The following is a 12,919-nucleotide window of genomic DNA, read 5'->3' as shown; positions in this document are numbered from 1 at the left end:
ATTTAAAAAATAAAATAAAATTTAAAATTTAAAATTTAAAAATAAAAAAATTAAAATTATAACTCAAAAAGTAAAGAAGTAAAAAGGACAGGGGTGGAAGAAGTATTCAGATCCTTTTCTTCAGTAAAAGTACTAATACCACACTGTGAAATGACTCCACTCCGCTCATTTTAACTAAATAATAAACTTTTAAGTGGTTTAATTTATAAAAATGGGTAATCATTTTAAATGTATCATGTTTGTATTTTTAAATCTTGACCTGAAAAGTAATTAAAGCTGTCAGCTAAATGTAGAGGAGTGAAAAGTACAATATTTGCCTCAAAATGTAGTGGAGTAGACATATAAAGTTACATAAAATGTACATAAAAGTACCTCAAAATTGTACTTTAAGTCCAGTACTTGAGTAAATGTACATAGTTACTTTCCACCATTGCTACCTGCCTCTTCTAACTTATACAGAACTAGAATGTTATTGCGTAAAAAAAAATACTTCAAGCACCAGCATTTTAATGTTTTTTTTTTTATTTCCTATAATATTATATATAATACAATACAAATAACCTTGCTGTAATTACCCTTGTACACAAAATTATGAAATCAAAATATTAAGATATGTATAATTTTATAAGATAATTTTTTAAGATATATATAATTTTTTAAGATATATATAATTTTAAGATATTAAAATTATGAAATCAAAATATTAAGCTATGAGATGAGAATAGAGACACAGGCACCGTGAAGAGACAGTTATTATTAATAAAGTGTCTTATTGCATTTACACCTCCTGATTTGCTGTTTGCTCAGCTAAATCTAAACAAAGTATGTCATTAGTTTGGCATTTGTGTGAATCATTTGTCAGAGATTGCATTTCCCAGACTCTCACTTAGCTGTTAAGCTGTTAAACTGTGAAAGCATAAACCCATGCTGATTACATAGCGAAGAGCAGGAAACCACCGAAGGTGTTGTAGTTCATGCTATCATCATAGACCAGCCTGTTTGCAGCGAGCTCCACATACACATTGTCTCCCACCTCGAGGGGAATGACAGCAGCGTTGCTGCCCATGTCATTGGCATCAGACCCGCTAGTGTCCCAGACAGATGTTAGCCGCACACCGTTCTTCATGAGGCTTGTGACAGAGCTTGGTGTTGGAGTGAGGTTGTTGAACATTGAGAATCGAAAGAAGTACATCCCTTTGACCACTGCTGTGAAAATGCCTGCCAAAATAGGGAGAATTATTTAAATTTCATGGATTCTGTTTTGTCTTTTTACTCCCAATATCTCTTTCTCGCTCTAACATACACTACCTGTTGAAGGATTGTAGCAATTGCCAGTGTTGGAGAAGACCCTCTTATACTTAAGTGGGGTAGCAGCAGTGAAAGGTCCAGTGTTTCCAGAGCCAGAATCCCTGAGAGCTGCCGAAAAGGCCACCTGAGGAGTGGCTGGGAACATCAAATGACCACAAACACATTAGAGGAACAAATAAATGGAAGAATAATATTGGATTATTATACAGTGAACAACATTTTCTATGTTACCTCCAATCATGCTGCGCAGCTCCAGGACTTCTTGTTCAGTTTTTTGCAGCTTTGCCTCCAGGAATGTTATTTTCTCCGCCATGTTTGCAACTTTCTCTCCCACTGCTCCCAGGGTTTGAGATATGGAAGTGAGGGAGTTGTCACAGCAGCAGTTTGAACCTAAGCACTGACCAAGTTTCTGGCTGTTTTCATTAACTTGCTCTTGACATGAACAGCAGCTGAACGCTACAAACAGTAACACAATCTTCTTCATCCTTATGGTTTAGAAATCTCTGCTTCTATGCAGTCTCTCTGCCAAACGTCCCCCTTTTATACTTTGTCTGACATTGCGCAAAACGAGAAACTCCAGTTTTAGGAAACATCCATTTATAAAACCTGTCCTCCTTATTGAAGGTTGGGAAAACACATGAAAACATTAATGATAATCATACATTGTATTATAACACAGCCTTGAGTGAGGCAAATTTACAAAGGGCTTTACAGGTCTCAACTAACAAAACATTGCGTAAATGAGTAAAAGTCCAAAGATGTGAAGTGAACCCGTTCAAACAGACCGCTCTGCAATTTATTACCCTTGCTCCATAAATGCCAGACTGCACTCCCTTTTTTCATATTTTGATTTTGACACTTATTGTGACTGATTAATTTTGCTGAGTCACTTACAGAAGATGAGTTAGGAGTGAGGTTGTTGAACATTGAGAATCGAAAGAAGTACATCCCTTTGACCACTGCTGTGAAAATGCCTGCCAAAACAGGAAGAATTATTTAAATTTTATGGATTCTGTTTTGTCTTTCACTCCCTGTATCTCTTTCTCGCTCTAACATACACTACCTGTTGAAGGATTGTAGCAATTGCCAGTGTTGGAGAAAACTTTTATACTTAAGTGGGGTAGCAGCAGTGAAAGGTCCAGTGTTTCCAGAGCCAGAATCCCTGAGAGCTGCCGAAAAGGCCACCTGAGGAGTGGCTGGTGTTGGGGGAACATACACAGACAGGCTAACCCGTCTCAAGTTATAAGGGAACATTCTCATGGGCTTAACAGTCCCAGGCGGATCCAGAAAGTTACTAAGAGGATGGTTGCTGTTCCAGCTGGCCCTTGTTCAGCCTTTATACAGTTCAGTAATTGAAGAGACTAAAACTGTATTAGAGGTATTACGGTAATAACTAAATTCATTTTTTTGTCTGTTTGTGCAGTATGTTGTGTCAGGACTACTACGGGTTCATAACGTCACTGCATTGATGTCACTGGTTTGTGAAGATGTCACAGAATATACGTTTTCAGTTCACATGCTCTTATCAGATGTATTAATCATTGACAGGCCTTCATTCAACCAGCCAAAGAACTTAACTGTTTATATGTCACACAAAGTATGACATATAAGTCGTCTAACGAAATGAGAAAAATAATGACAAACTAAAACATATTAGTATACCACAAAACCTTCACCACCTTCATTTCAACCAATATGACTCTAAATCAGGCAGACCGCTGTGACATTAACTGTGACAGGTTTTATTTAACTGTTGGGATTTATATTCATCCAACATATGTAAAGTGTGCAAACTTCCTTTTTTTGAGATTCTAAGGATTAAAAAGCCACATCTAAAAACAGAACCACCCTAGAATAAACAGTATTACACCAGAGGACTAAAAATAGCATCCACCTCTAGGTGAAAGAATATTTCCAGACTTAACCAGTACAAAGGTACAAACAGTTCTTTTTATCTTCTTCTTCTTCTTCTTCTTTTCTTCTGTTTTGTACCATATTTCCTGAATATTAATCTGACATTTCCATGAACAGTCCTACTTACAAACTGGGAAAAATGCTGGATTTGAGCACTGTTTCTTTTCTTCCTTATACTCGTCATGACACTTTCCCTCTGTTTTTAGCAATCATGACAACATTTCAATTCAATTCAAATATTTTATTCATTCATCCCTCAATGGGAATTTTAAGGCAAGTACTAGAAAAGAAATACAACAATGAAAATGATGTACAGATAAAAAATCTTGCACATTTTCTCTTTCACTGCCAGTGAAGAAACTCAGAACTTCTTTTAAATATCATTGTTAAGGTCCAAGCCGTATAGTTTGTTGTTGTGCATGTGTGTGTCTGGGACTCTAGGTGAGTCTGTGCGCATGTGTGCGTGTGTGTGTTTGCTCCCTCCCCTCAGGCTGCTGGTAAAGGAGGATTGGAGCTTCCGGCGACCACGGGAGCCAATCAGATTCAGCAATTAGCTGCCTGCAAGTTTCAAAAGGCTGGCTGGAGCTGCAGTCAAGGCGGCTGGATTTGACGTGACCGTCGGCCAAACATTTGTCTGTGCTTGGGCTCTTTGTGATTAGTTGTTGTTCTATTGCCTGTGTGCAGCGTTAAACTGACCCTAGAAATTGTTATTATTTCATTTTGTTAAACCTTTAGCTTGGAGGGTCCCAGGTTTGTAAATCAATCTTGCTGCTGTTTTTATTTCTTATTAAAAACACCTCTGTTAAAATCCATTACATCTGCTTTATGTTACTTCCTTTAACCTCATTAAGAGCTGGTGGACATAACAGTCATGCTTTGTAACGAGGAAGTATTTTCTCTTCTCTTAAAATAGCAAGTCGAAAATTTTATATAAGACTTCCCGGAGTGTTCTGCCTTCAACAATGTGGTAAGACCTTGTCAGTAAGCACGCCAAGCCCTGTGAAAATATGCCGAGCGAGTATCTCGAGTATCAAACACCAGGAATGCGAAACCTGCAAGTTGTGTCACTAAAAACCCCAGAGAGATATTTCTCAACCAACCATAAAAATTGTCTTTTTTAATATTTATATCTTTATATTGTTGTAATTTATGTAACTTTTGATAAGTGACAGACAAAAATAGAAGCATGGAGTCGCTGCATCCTGTGAACTCACAAAACTTTGAACTCATTGCCCTTTTCAGTTAAATAACCAAAGTGAGTCACAGTTCTCTGTATCAAAACTGATATTAACCTGTGCATATAAATAAAGACGAGAGCATGTTGTAGTTTGACTGAAATAAAGTCAGCATTATTGTTCCTCAGCTGGGAATATGAGTTTATGGGCATTATTGAGTTCCAGTTTATTGTTATTATGTTGTTGTTGTTGTTTTAAATGAGAGAATTCAAGAAACTCAGTCTAAGGCTAATGTCATGTGTAGATCATAGATGGAAGCATGAGTAGCATGGGTGCACACAGATGCACAAAAATCCTAATGTACAAACATGTTTAAGATCCAATACGAACAGGTAAATATTCCACCAATAATAATGTTATTAAGCATAAAGTTATTATGAAATATCTTTATATATAACTTTATAAATATGATATTATCAAAATGTAATTGAGTTAAATACTTTTGCCAGTTAAATCATATCTTAGGCAAAAATTATAATCTGTTGTTGCATCCAAAAAAAAAATCCTCACAAGCATCAGTATTTTTATTATTTTTTTTTATTTTCTATAACATTATATATAGTACAATACAAATAACCATGCTGTAAGTAACCTTGTAGCCGCACAACAAAATTACGAAATCAAAACATTAAGATATGAGATGAAAATAGAGACACAGGCATTGTGAAGAGACAGTTATAATTATTAATAAAAATGTCTTAATGCATTGCAAGCAAAGTATATCATTAGTTTGGCATTTGTGTGAATAATTTGTCAGAGACTGCATTTCCCAGACTCTCACTTAGCTGTTAAGCTGTTAAACTGTGAAAGCATAAACCCATGCTGATTACATAGCGAAGAGCAGGAAACCCCCGAAGGTGTTGTAGTTCATGCTATCATCATAGACCAGCCTGTGTGCAGCGAGCTCCACATACACATTGTCTCCCACCTCGAGGGGAATGACAGCAGCGTTGCTGCCCATGTCATTGGCATCAGACCCGCTAGTGTCCCAGACAGATGTTAGCCGCACACCGTTCTTCATGAGGCTTGTGACAGAGCTTGGATTACGACTGAGGTTGTTGAACATTGAGAATCGAAAGAAGTACATCCCTTTGACCACTGCTGTGAAAATGCCTGCCAAAATAGGGAGAATTATTTAAATTTCATGGATTCTGTTTTGTCTTTTACTCCCCGTATCTCTTTCCTGCTCTAACATACACTACCTGTTGAAGGATTGTAGCAATTGCCAGTGTTGGAGAAGACCCTCTTATACTTAAGTGGGGTAACAACAGTGAAAGGTCCAGTGTTTCCAGAGCCAGAATCCCTGAGAGCTGCCGAAAAGGCCACCTGAGGAGTGGCTGGGAACATCAAATGACCACAAACACATTAGAGGTCAGAACAAATGAATGGAAGAATAATATTGGATTATTATACACTAAACAACATTTTCTATGTTACCTCCAGTCGTGCTGCGCAGCTCCAGGACTTCTTCTTCAGTTTTTTGCAGCTTGGCCTCCAAGAATGTTATTTTCTCCGCCATGTTTGCAACTTTCTCTCCCACTGCTCCCAGGGTTTGAGATATGGAAGTGAGGGAGTAGTCACAGCAGCAGTTTGAATCTAAGCACTGACCAAGTTTCTTGCTGTTTTTTTTAACTGGCTCACGACATGAACAGCAGCTGAATGCTACAAACAGTAACACAATCTTCTTCATCCTTATGGTTTAGAAATCTCTGCTTCTATGCAGTCTCTCTGCCAGACCTCCCCCTTTTATACTTTGTCTGGCATGGTGCAAAACAAGAAACACTGGTTTACCCATTTATAAAATATGTCCTCCTTATTGAAGGTTGGGAAAACACATAGACTGCAATCCCTTTTTTTCACATTTTGATTTTGACACTTATTGTGACTGATTAATTTTGCTGAGTCACTTACAGAAGATGAGTTAGGTTGCTGGTTTTCTTGTATTTCTATCTCATAGCCTATAGCGTGGTTAAAAAAGATTGTGCAAGATGAGAGTAGTCAAGACCATCTTTACTGAGACTAAGTAAGACCAAGGCAAGACCAAGACTTTGAGGGGTTGATTTGTCAATTGCCAATTGACTTGTTGCCAGTTTACACACCTAAAATGTCAAAAATGTGGAACGTTCCTGTGAAACACTCACAAAAAACAAATAAATGTACCTTGTTAAAAAAAAATAATCAAAAGCCATTGCAGATCTGAATTTTATGTGTGTGGAGGGAGACTTTTTAAAAAAAAACATTATTTAAAAATGGGCCAAGGCTAGGTTACAAAATGAAAACAAGACATTTTGAGGTAATTGATGTAAAAAAAAAAAAGCAAAAACTGCACTTTACTCAGTGCTCAATGCTTTAAATGTCAAACATACATTGTGCATTATTTGAAATTATCTAAAAAATAGGATGTTGTTGAAAAGCCCTTGAAATGTTCTAAGAATTTGTTTATTTCAGCTCCGTTTATTGGTCTGATAAGTAATGTAGGTCATTACACCGTATGCCACACTGCTGTCAGTTCATGGCATATGTTATATATCATATGACATTGTACATATACATATACTTTTTTGCTATTTTTAATATTTAATGTTTGTATTTCTGTATTTTTGTACAAGAGAGACAAACCGGAGTCAAATTGCTTGTATGTGGACACGTACCTGTGCCAATTAAGATGATTCTCAGCGACTTTGAGTGCCTTTAAAAGCGCTATAAAAATTTAATGTATTATTATTATTATTATTATTCTGATATCATGAAATGCACTTTTTGCCATCTATAATATGGCCTGTCTATTATTTGAACTGCTTGGGCTTCTGTTGTCTGTGTTTGCATGTTTTGGTATGACATGACCTCATCTTGATGTCTCTGCACCGACACCATCAGGACTTTGATATTAGCATTGGCATTACCAATTCCAGACATTATTTACCTGCCTGTTATGTAATATAAAGTAAACCAGGCGCAATTGGTGCAAAAGTGAGTGAACTTTCAGCCTGTACTATTTTATTTTAAAATGGTCATGAGTCATTTGTAATATCAGCACAAAGTGTCCTTTTACAAATTTCTCCATGTGAAAACAGATCATCACCTACTGAGTAAAGCTTGTTGTTCTGAAAAGATGAATAGCCGAGTGGGAGGGAAGTATTGACTGTAGCCTCAGGTCATTGGTACTGTGCTTGTGCAACTTTTCCTGGAAGGAGGTTTTTTAGCCTCATACTCTCGACCAAACATAACAAGAAGTAAGCGCATCAAGAATCCACTACACTGGAAACCCCTGCCCAGTCACTGTGGCTCTGTACATTGCAAAATCATCAACAAGAAAGTAAACTACATTAAAAAACTGATGCAATAAATGATTCTTAGACAAAAGGTTTACCAAAATAAGATTTTTTTTTAATTCCCATTGACAAAAAAAAGTGCTGAACGAGAAAAAAACTCTATACTCTACTCTTAGATGTTCCAGCGGTCTGTACTTTAACCCACAAATTCACAAAGAAATCATTTCAAACAATGCATTCATTCCTATCCCTAAAGTAAATAAATATGTACAACAAAGTCCATAAATTAGCTTGTGACTTATAAATAAATAGTTAAGTATTTTCAATGTGCAAGTCAACTCAAGTAGAAGATATGAGTGAGTGCAAAAAGAAGATCCAGCCTCCTATTTAAGACAAGTGTTGATAGCAGGTTAAAATGGATGTACAGGGAGCTCAAAGGCGTCGAATCATGTGGACCGCCTCCTCAGTGGCGCCTCCTGCTGGTTCCTGTAAAGCGTAGCTGCTCTTGACTCGAAGGCGTTGACCATCTGTTTGACCACTTCGTCGAAGAACACGCTGGCCAGCTGAGAGTGCAAGAGGGACCTGAACTCAAATGACACCTGAAGGAGACACAGGAGAGGTACAAACGTGTTTTTATCGACCAAGAAAAGACCAAGACTTTGAGGGGTTGATTTATCAATTGTCAATTGATTGAAACCTCCCCCTTTTATACTTTGTCTGACATGGTGCAAAACAAGAAACACTGGTTTACCCATTTATAAAATATTTCCTCCTTACTGAAGGTTGGGAAAACACATAGACTGCAATCCCTTTTTTCACATTTTGATTTTGACACTTATTGTGACTGATTAATTTTGCTGAGTCACTTACAGAAGATGAGTTAGGTTGCTGGTTTTCTTGTATTTCTATCTCATAGCCTATAGCGTGGTTAAAAAAGATTGTGCAAGATGAGAGTAGTCAAGACCATCTTTATTGAGACTAAGTCGGACCAAGACAAGACCAAGACTTTGAGGGGTTGATTTGTCAATTGCCAATTGACTTGTTGCCAGTTTACACACCTAAAATGTCAAAAATGTGGAACGTTCCTGTGAAACACTCACAAAAAACAAATAAATGTACCTTGATAAAATAAAAAAAATAAAAAGCCATTGCAGATTAGAATTGTATGTGTGTGGAGGGTCCCTTTCTTCCCTTTAAAAAAAAAAAAAAAAAAAAAATTCTTTAAAAATGGGCCAAGGCTAGGTTACAAAATGAAAACAAGACATTTGGAGGTAATTGATGCTACTTATTCCTGAAAAAATAAGCAAAAACTGCACTTTACTCAGTGCTCAATGCCTTAAATGTCAAACATACATTATGCATTATTTGAAATTATCTAAAAAATAGGATGTTGTTGAAAAGCCCTTAAAATGCTCTAAGAATTTGTTTATTTCAGCTCCCTTTATTGGTCTCCTACAAACGTGTTTTTATCGGAATATAGACCCACATCCCACGTTTCTGACAACGTTCTGTTAATCAGTCTTATTCAACATGTTCTACTGAAATCCACCTACTTCCTGGCTGACCCTGAGGTAATCAAAGCCAACATTGAGGTCAAACCGCTTCTCAGCACGTCCTTAACACTGTTCCCTGCCCTGACAGCTATTTAAGGCCTCCTGGAACACCAGTGTAGTACTCAGGACTAAATTTAAAGCGTAATGAGATTTTACACAACACTTCCTTTGAGTCGGTAATCCATTCACAATAGTACAGGAACCAGAGGCTGCAAATTAGTCTTTCTTAAAGCATGATCTCTCAAATCCCATTCCATCTCAGTTTTATTAGTCAGTTTATCAGAATCAGTGATTTCATAATGACTCTTACAGTTTGATATTAATTTAATCTTATACACTTACATAGAAATCCACTTTGCAGGAGCCTGGTTGGGCTTTGGCTCCAGGGGCAAACCTCCATAGTGTTTCAAGATGACTGAAGAGGGATCCATCCGTACACACGGCCTGTTTCAAAAGGAAAATTCCCTTTATTTAATGAGCATACACTTGGTTAAGTATGTTGTTCGAGAGAAGAAGTGTGTATTTGTAGTGGTTGTTATCTTGACTCACCCTGACTTGGTGGTTCGGGACGACAGTGACTTCAGAGGTGTAGCGCTCCACGATGGGAGGGAAACCTATTTCCAGGTCCGCTAAGACGTCGCCATTACGTCCCTTCGTGACCCGAGACTTCTTGCACCAGGGAACAAAGTTCTGGTACTGATCTACACTGGCCACCACGCTGTACATCTGCTCTGGAGTAAACCTGAGTCACATAAAGACAGAGGCACATCCCAAGTTTAGTTTATAGACATGTGGATGTATTCCTTCAGTGTCAATTTCTATGAAATGCTTAGTATTTAAGTTAAATCTTAAGTACTTTTCTTTTTATTTGAATGATTATATAATGTTCTCAATGATGGCTGCTAATAGAGTGCAGAGTGCTGCAGAAATGAGTCCGAAAACAAAAAAATTAGCAATTTTGCACTTTTTTCCTACATGTCAAAGTCAATGAGGTTTATTTGTTAGCTTCCTGAAAGGTTAAGAGGACATAAAACGGGCATAAAACGTCATCATTAGCTGAGTGGGAGTTCAGTGAAAGTCATGCAACCGTGGTGCAGTTTGTGCATAGCCTTATGTTAACTTTTTACTCCTGGAAATTGCATTTATGCTTCAAAAGCTGCAGAAGTTGTGAATATTATCTTTCTGAACAAAATATTTTAAGTATCATAAATGTTTGTTTGCTGTAGAGTTTATTTTCTGCAACAATCCAAAATTCAATCGTAAAAATCGGTGGCTTTTTTGCTGAGGGAATGCTAATTTACTACGCTAATCTAATTTTTTTGATCATTTTTTATTGATAAATTCTTGGATTCTCCAACTAACCTTTCAAAACGCAAATAAACATAGTAAACTGCTATACAATACACATAGAATAATCAAATCCTCCTCTTTTTGTTTGTGATTGTCAAAAAAATCAAATAACCGACAGTTTGAGCTCTATTTATTCTATTTATTCTCTCCATATAACCTATCAAGTGTAGATCAGGTGTTTGTTTGTCACTCACCCTAATGTCCGGCACTCGGTGTACTCCATCCTGCGTGCGCTGATGGGAGCAGCCAGGTTGATGAAGCTGCGGCTGGGCGTGCTGACGGGGATGGCGGGGCAAAGGGGCAGGCTGGCCCTTCTCACTGCCAGGGCTCCACAGGAGCCCCACAAGTATCTGAGAGGAACAAGTGATGCATAAATGGGAACACATTAATACGTTTGTGGGAGAAGCATATGTCTATGTGATGGATCAATTAGCATTTTTCTGTGCATTTAGTAAAGAATAACAGGTTACTCTCAGTATAACTATTGTAAAGCACTTTGAGATTTATTTATGAAAAGTGCTTTACAAATTAAATGTATTATTAAATTTACATTGTTTGAATTCAAATTATTAAAAAATATATATTTTTTGAAAACAGAATTCCCCTGCTGCTGCTGCTGCTGCTGACTTTCACTATTATTTTTGCTTATTGAATGCAAGTGCCAAAAGTACCGCAAGAGGGAGAAAGGACAAGAGAGTCCCATGACTGCAGGATTCATTGCCAAGTGTTTACACGCTTCCCATACACTGGAAACGAAGTCTAGAATATTAAGTTAAACAATAAAAGTAGACAACCAGTAACCACATTTCGATTACCGTGTAACTTACAAAATCTAATATAAACGAACACAATTAAAACTTTCCTAAGTATTTCGATACCTGTATGCATCTCTATGGGAAAGTCCCATTATCACTCACCTGATGTTGGCTCTTTTACTGTTTCCTCGCACAGCCTTTGAGGAGTGGGCTTCAGACATCTCCAGCAGCGCCCTGAAGAGCAGAGGAGTCGTTTTGTTGGTCATGATTTCTTTATTTAAAAAAATTCAACTAACACACTGCTTTTCAGGAGGGAGACGTCGGTGTTTTCAGCCCAGCGACAGCAGCAGCAACCCGGCTTTGTTCTGTCTCATGAGTCGCTTCACTCAACAGATAAGAACAGCTGTGACGTAACGGGAAACTGCAGCCAATCAGAGAGAAGGACTGATGAAGTTTAAAAGTTATGAATTACAGGGGATTCCTGAATGCACAAAAGGGCCAATTAAATATATTCATGTGATATGTATGTTTTAAATGACTGACAAGATTTACTTTTTTTTTCTTTTACAATGTATTATTTAAATTTAAATTTAAATTTTAATATAATTTGAATTATATTGTATTTATCAATTGAGATGCAGGAGCTGGTTGAAATGTATATTAACCCATTGGAGTTTGGGGCTATTTTGTTGTTGTTGTTTTTTTTTACTCTTTTTCATTCTGCTTGCATATGCAACTTAAATAATGATTACCATGCCATACTGGTATTATCTTTTTCAGCACAACCTCACCTGATTATTATTTTTGTCATTTTGACTTACTGGATCAACATTTTGAAACACAAAAAAACACACAAAAACACACAAAATATTATTAAAAAAACAAACAAACGGAAAACACAAAAAATAACAAAAAACACAAAACTGAAAAAATTACAAAAAAACAAAAAAATACCCCAAAATCCTAGAAAAAGCAGTAAACACAAATTACATTAAATATGTTGAAACGTACACTGCAAAATTTGAAAAATCTCTGCAAAAAAGTAAAATAATTTTACACTTGTTGTGGTGATTTTAACCTTTGCGGTAAAAGAGTTGACGCACTAAATTGGACATGAAAACTTTCGGAAAAGCCAAAACTTTAGAGAAAAGCTGAAAGCAGGGCTCCATGCTGCTTCGTTTTTACATCATGACGTCATGAAGAAGTTATGCTCCGGCGCTTTTGTGGACTCCAGAGGGTTAATGGTCTAAGAAAGGGCAACCTTTGTGAACCTTTATTTTAGCTGATTTTATATATATATATATATATATATATATATAAGTATATTGGTAAGATACAAATTCATTAATTGAAACAATGAGACTTACCAACAATAACTATTATTTTTGTACGACAATGACATTTCTCATTTTTGTGCACAATTACTTTTTTATTTTATTTTGAAAGTTGAGAATCATCTTTTTTATATATATACACACAAGCTTTTATCGCACAATTAAATTAATATACAATGTACACATTCTGGGTTACTT

At 36.7% G+C, this 12,919-nt stretch overlaps 3 protein-coding genes across 3 annotated transcripts; all 3 read right to left on the bottom strand.

Annotated features, from left to right (window-relative positions):
- Positions 1 to 689: 689 nt before the first annotated feature.
- LOC131983821 (complement C1q-like protein 2) lies at positions 690 to 1,835 on the bottom strand. Its single transcript, XM_059348630.1, has 3 exons — positions 1,540 to 1,835; positions 1,309 to 1,443; positions 690 to 1,218 (listed from the first exon to the last, which is right to left on the bottom strand). Exons 1-3 carry the CDS (start codon positions 1,790 to 1,792, stop codon positions 932 to 934), a joined length of 675 nt encoding a protein of 224 aa, XP_059204613.1. The 5' UTR covers positions 1,793 to 1,835; the 3' UTR covers positions 690 to 931.
- Positions 1,836 to 4,978: 3,143 nt separating this feature from the next.
- LOC131983824 (complement C1q-like protein 2) lies at positions 4,979 to 6,157 on the bottom strand. Its single transcript, XM_059348634.1, has 3 exons — positions 5,895 to 6,157; positions 5,660 to 5,794; positions 4,979 to 5,570 (listed from the first exon to the last, which is right to left on the bottom strand). The coding sequence occupies exons 1-3, from the start codon at positions 6,145 to 6,147 to the stop codon at positions 5,284 to 5,286; spliced, it is 675 nt and encodes a 224-aa protein (XP_059204617.1). The 5' UTR covers positions 6,148 to 6,157; the 3' UTR covers positions 4,979 to 5,283.
- A 1,665-nt stretch (positions 6,158 to 7,822) lies between these two features.
- si:ch73-141c7.1 (coenzyme Q-binding protein COQ10 homolog, mitochondrial) lies at positions 7,823 to 11,763 on the bottom strand. Its single transcript, XM_059348202.1, has 5 exons — positions 11,550 to 11,763; positions 10,827 to 10,982; positions 9,832 to 10,024; positions 9,625 to 9,726; positions 7,823 to 8,328 (listed from the first exon to the last, which is right to left on the bottom strand). The coding sequence occupies exons 1-5, from the start codon at positions 11,651 to 11,653 to the stop codon at positions 8,176 to 8,178; spliced, it is 708 nt and encodes a 235-aa protein (XP_059204185.1). The 5' UTR covers positions 11,654 to 11,763; the 3' UTR covers positions 7,823 to 8,175.
- Positions 11,764 to 12,919: the final 1,156 nt, after the last annotated feature.

This window comes from Centropristis striata, chromosome 13 (assembly GCF_030273125.1).
Source record: "Centropristis striata isolate RG_2023a ecotype Rhode Island chromosome 13, C.striata_1.0, whole genome shotgun sequence".
NCBI lineage: Eukaryota > Metazoa > Chordata > Actinopteri > Perciformes > Serranidae > Centropristis > Centropristis striata.
This window is presented reverse-complemented; position numbering and strand designations above follow the sequence as displayed.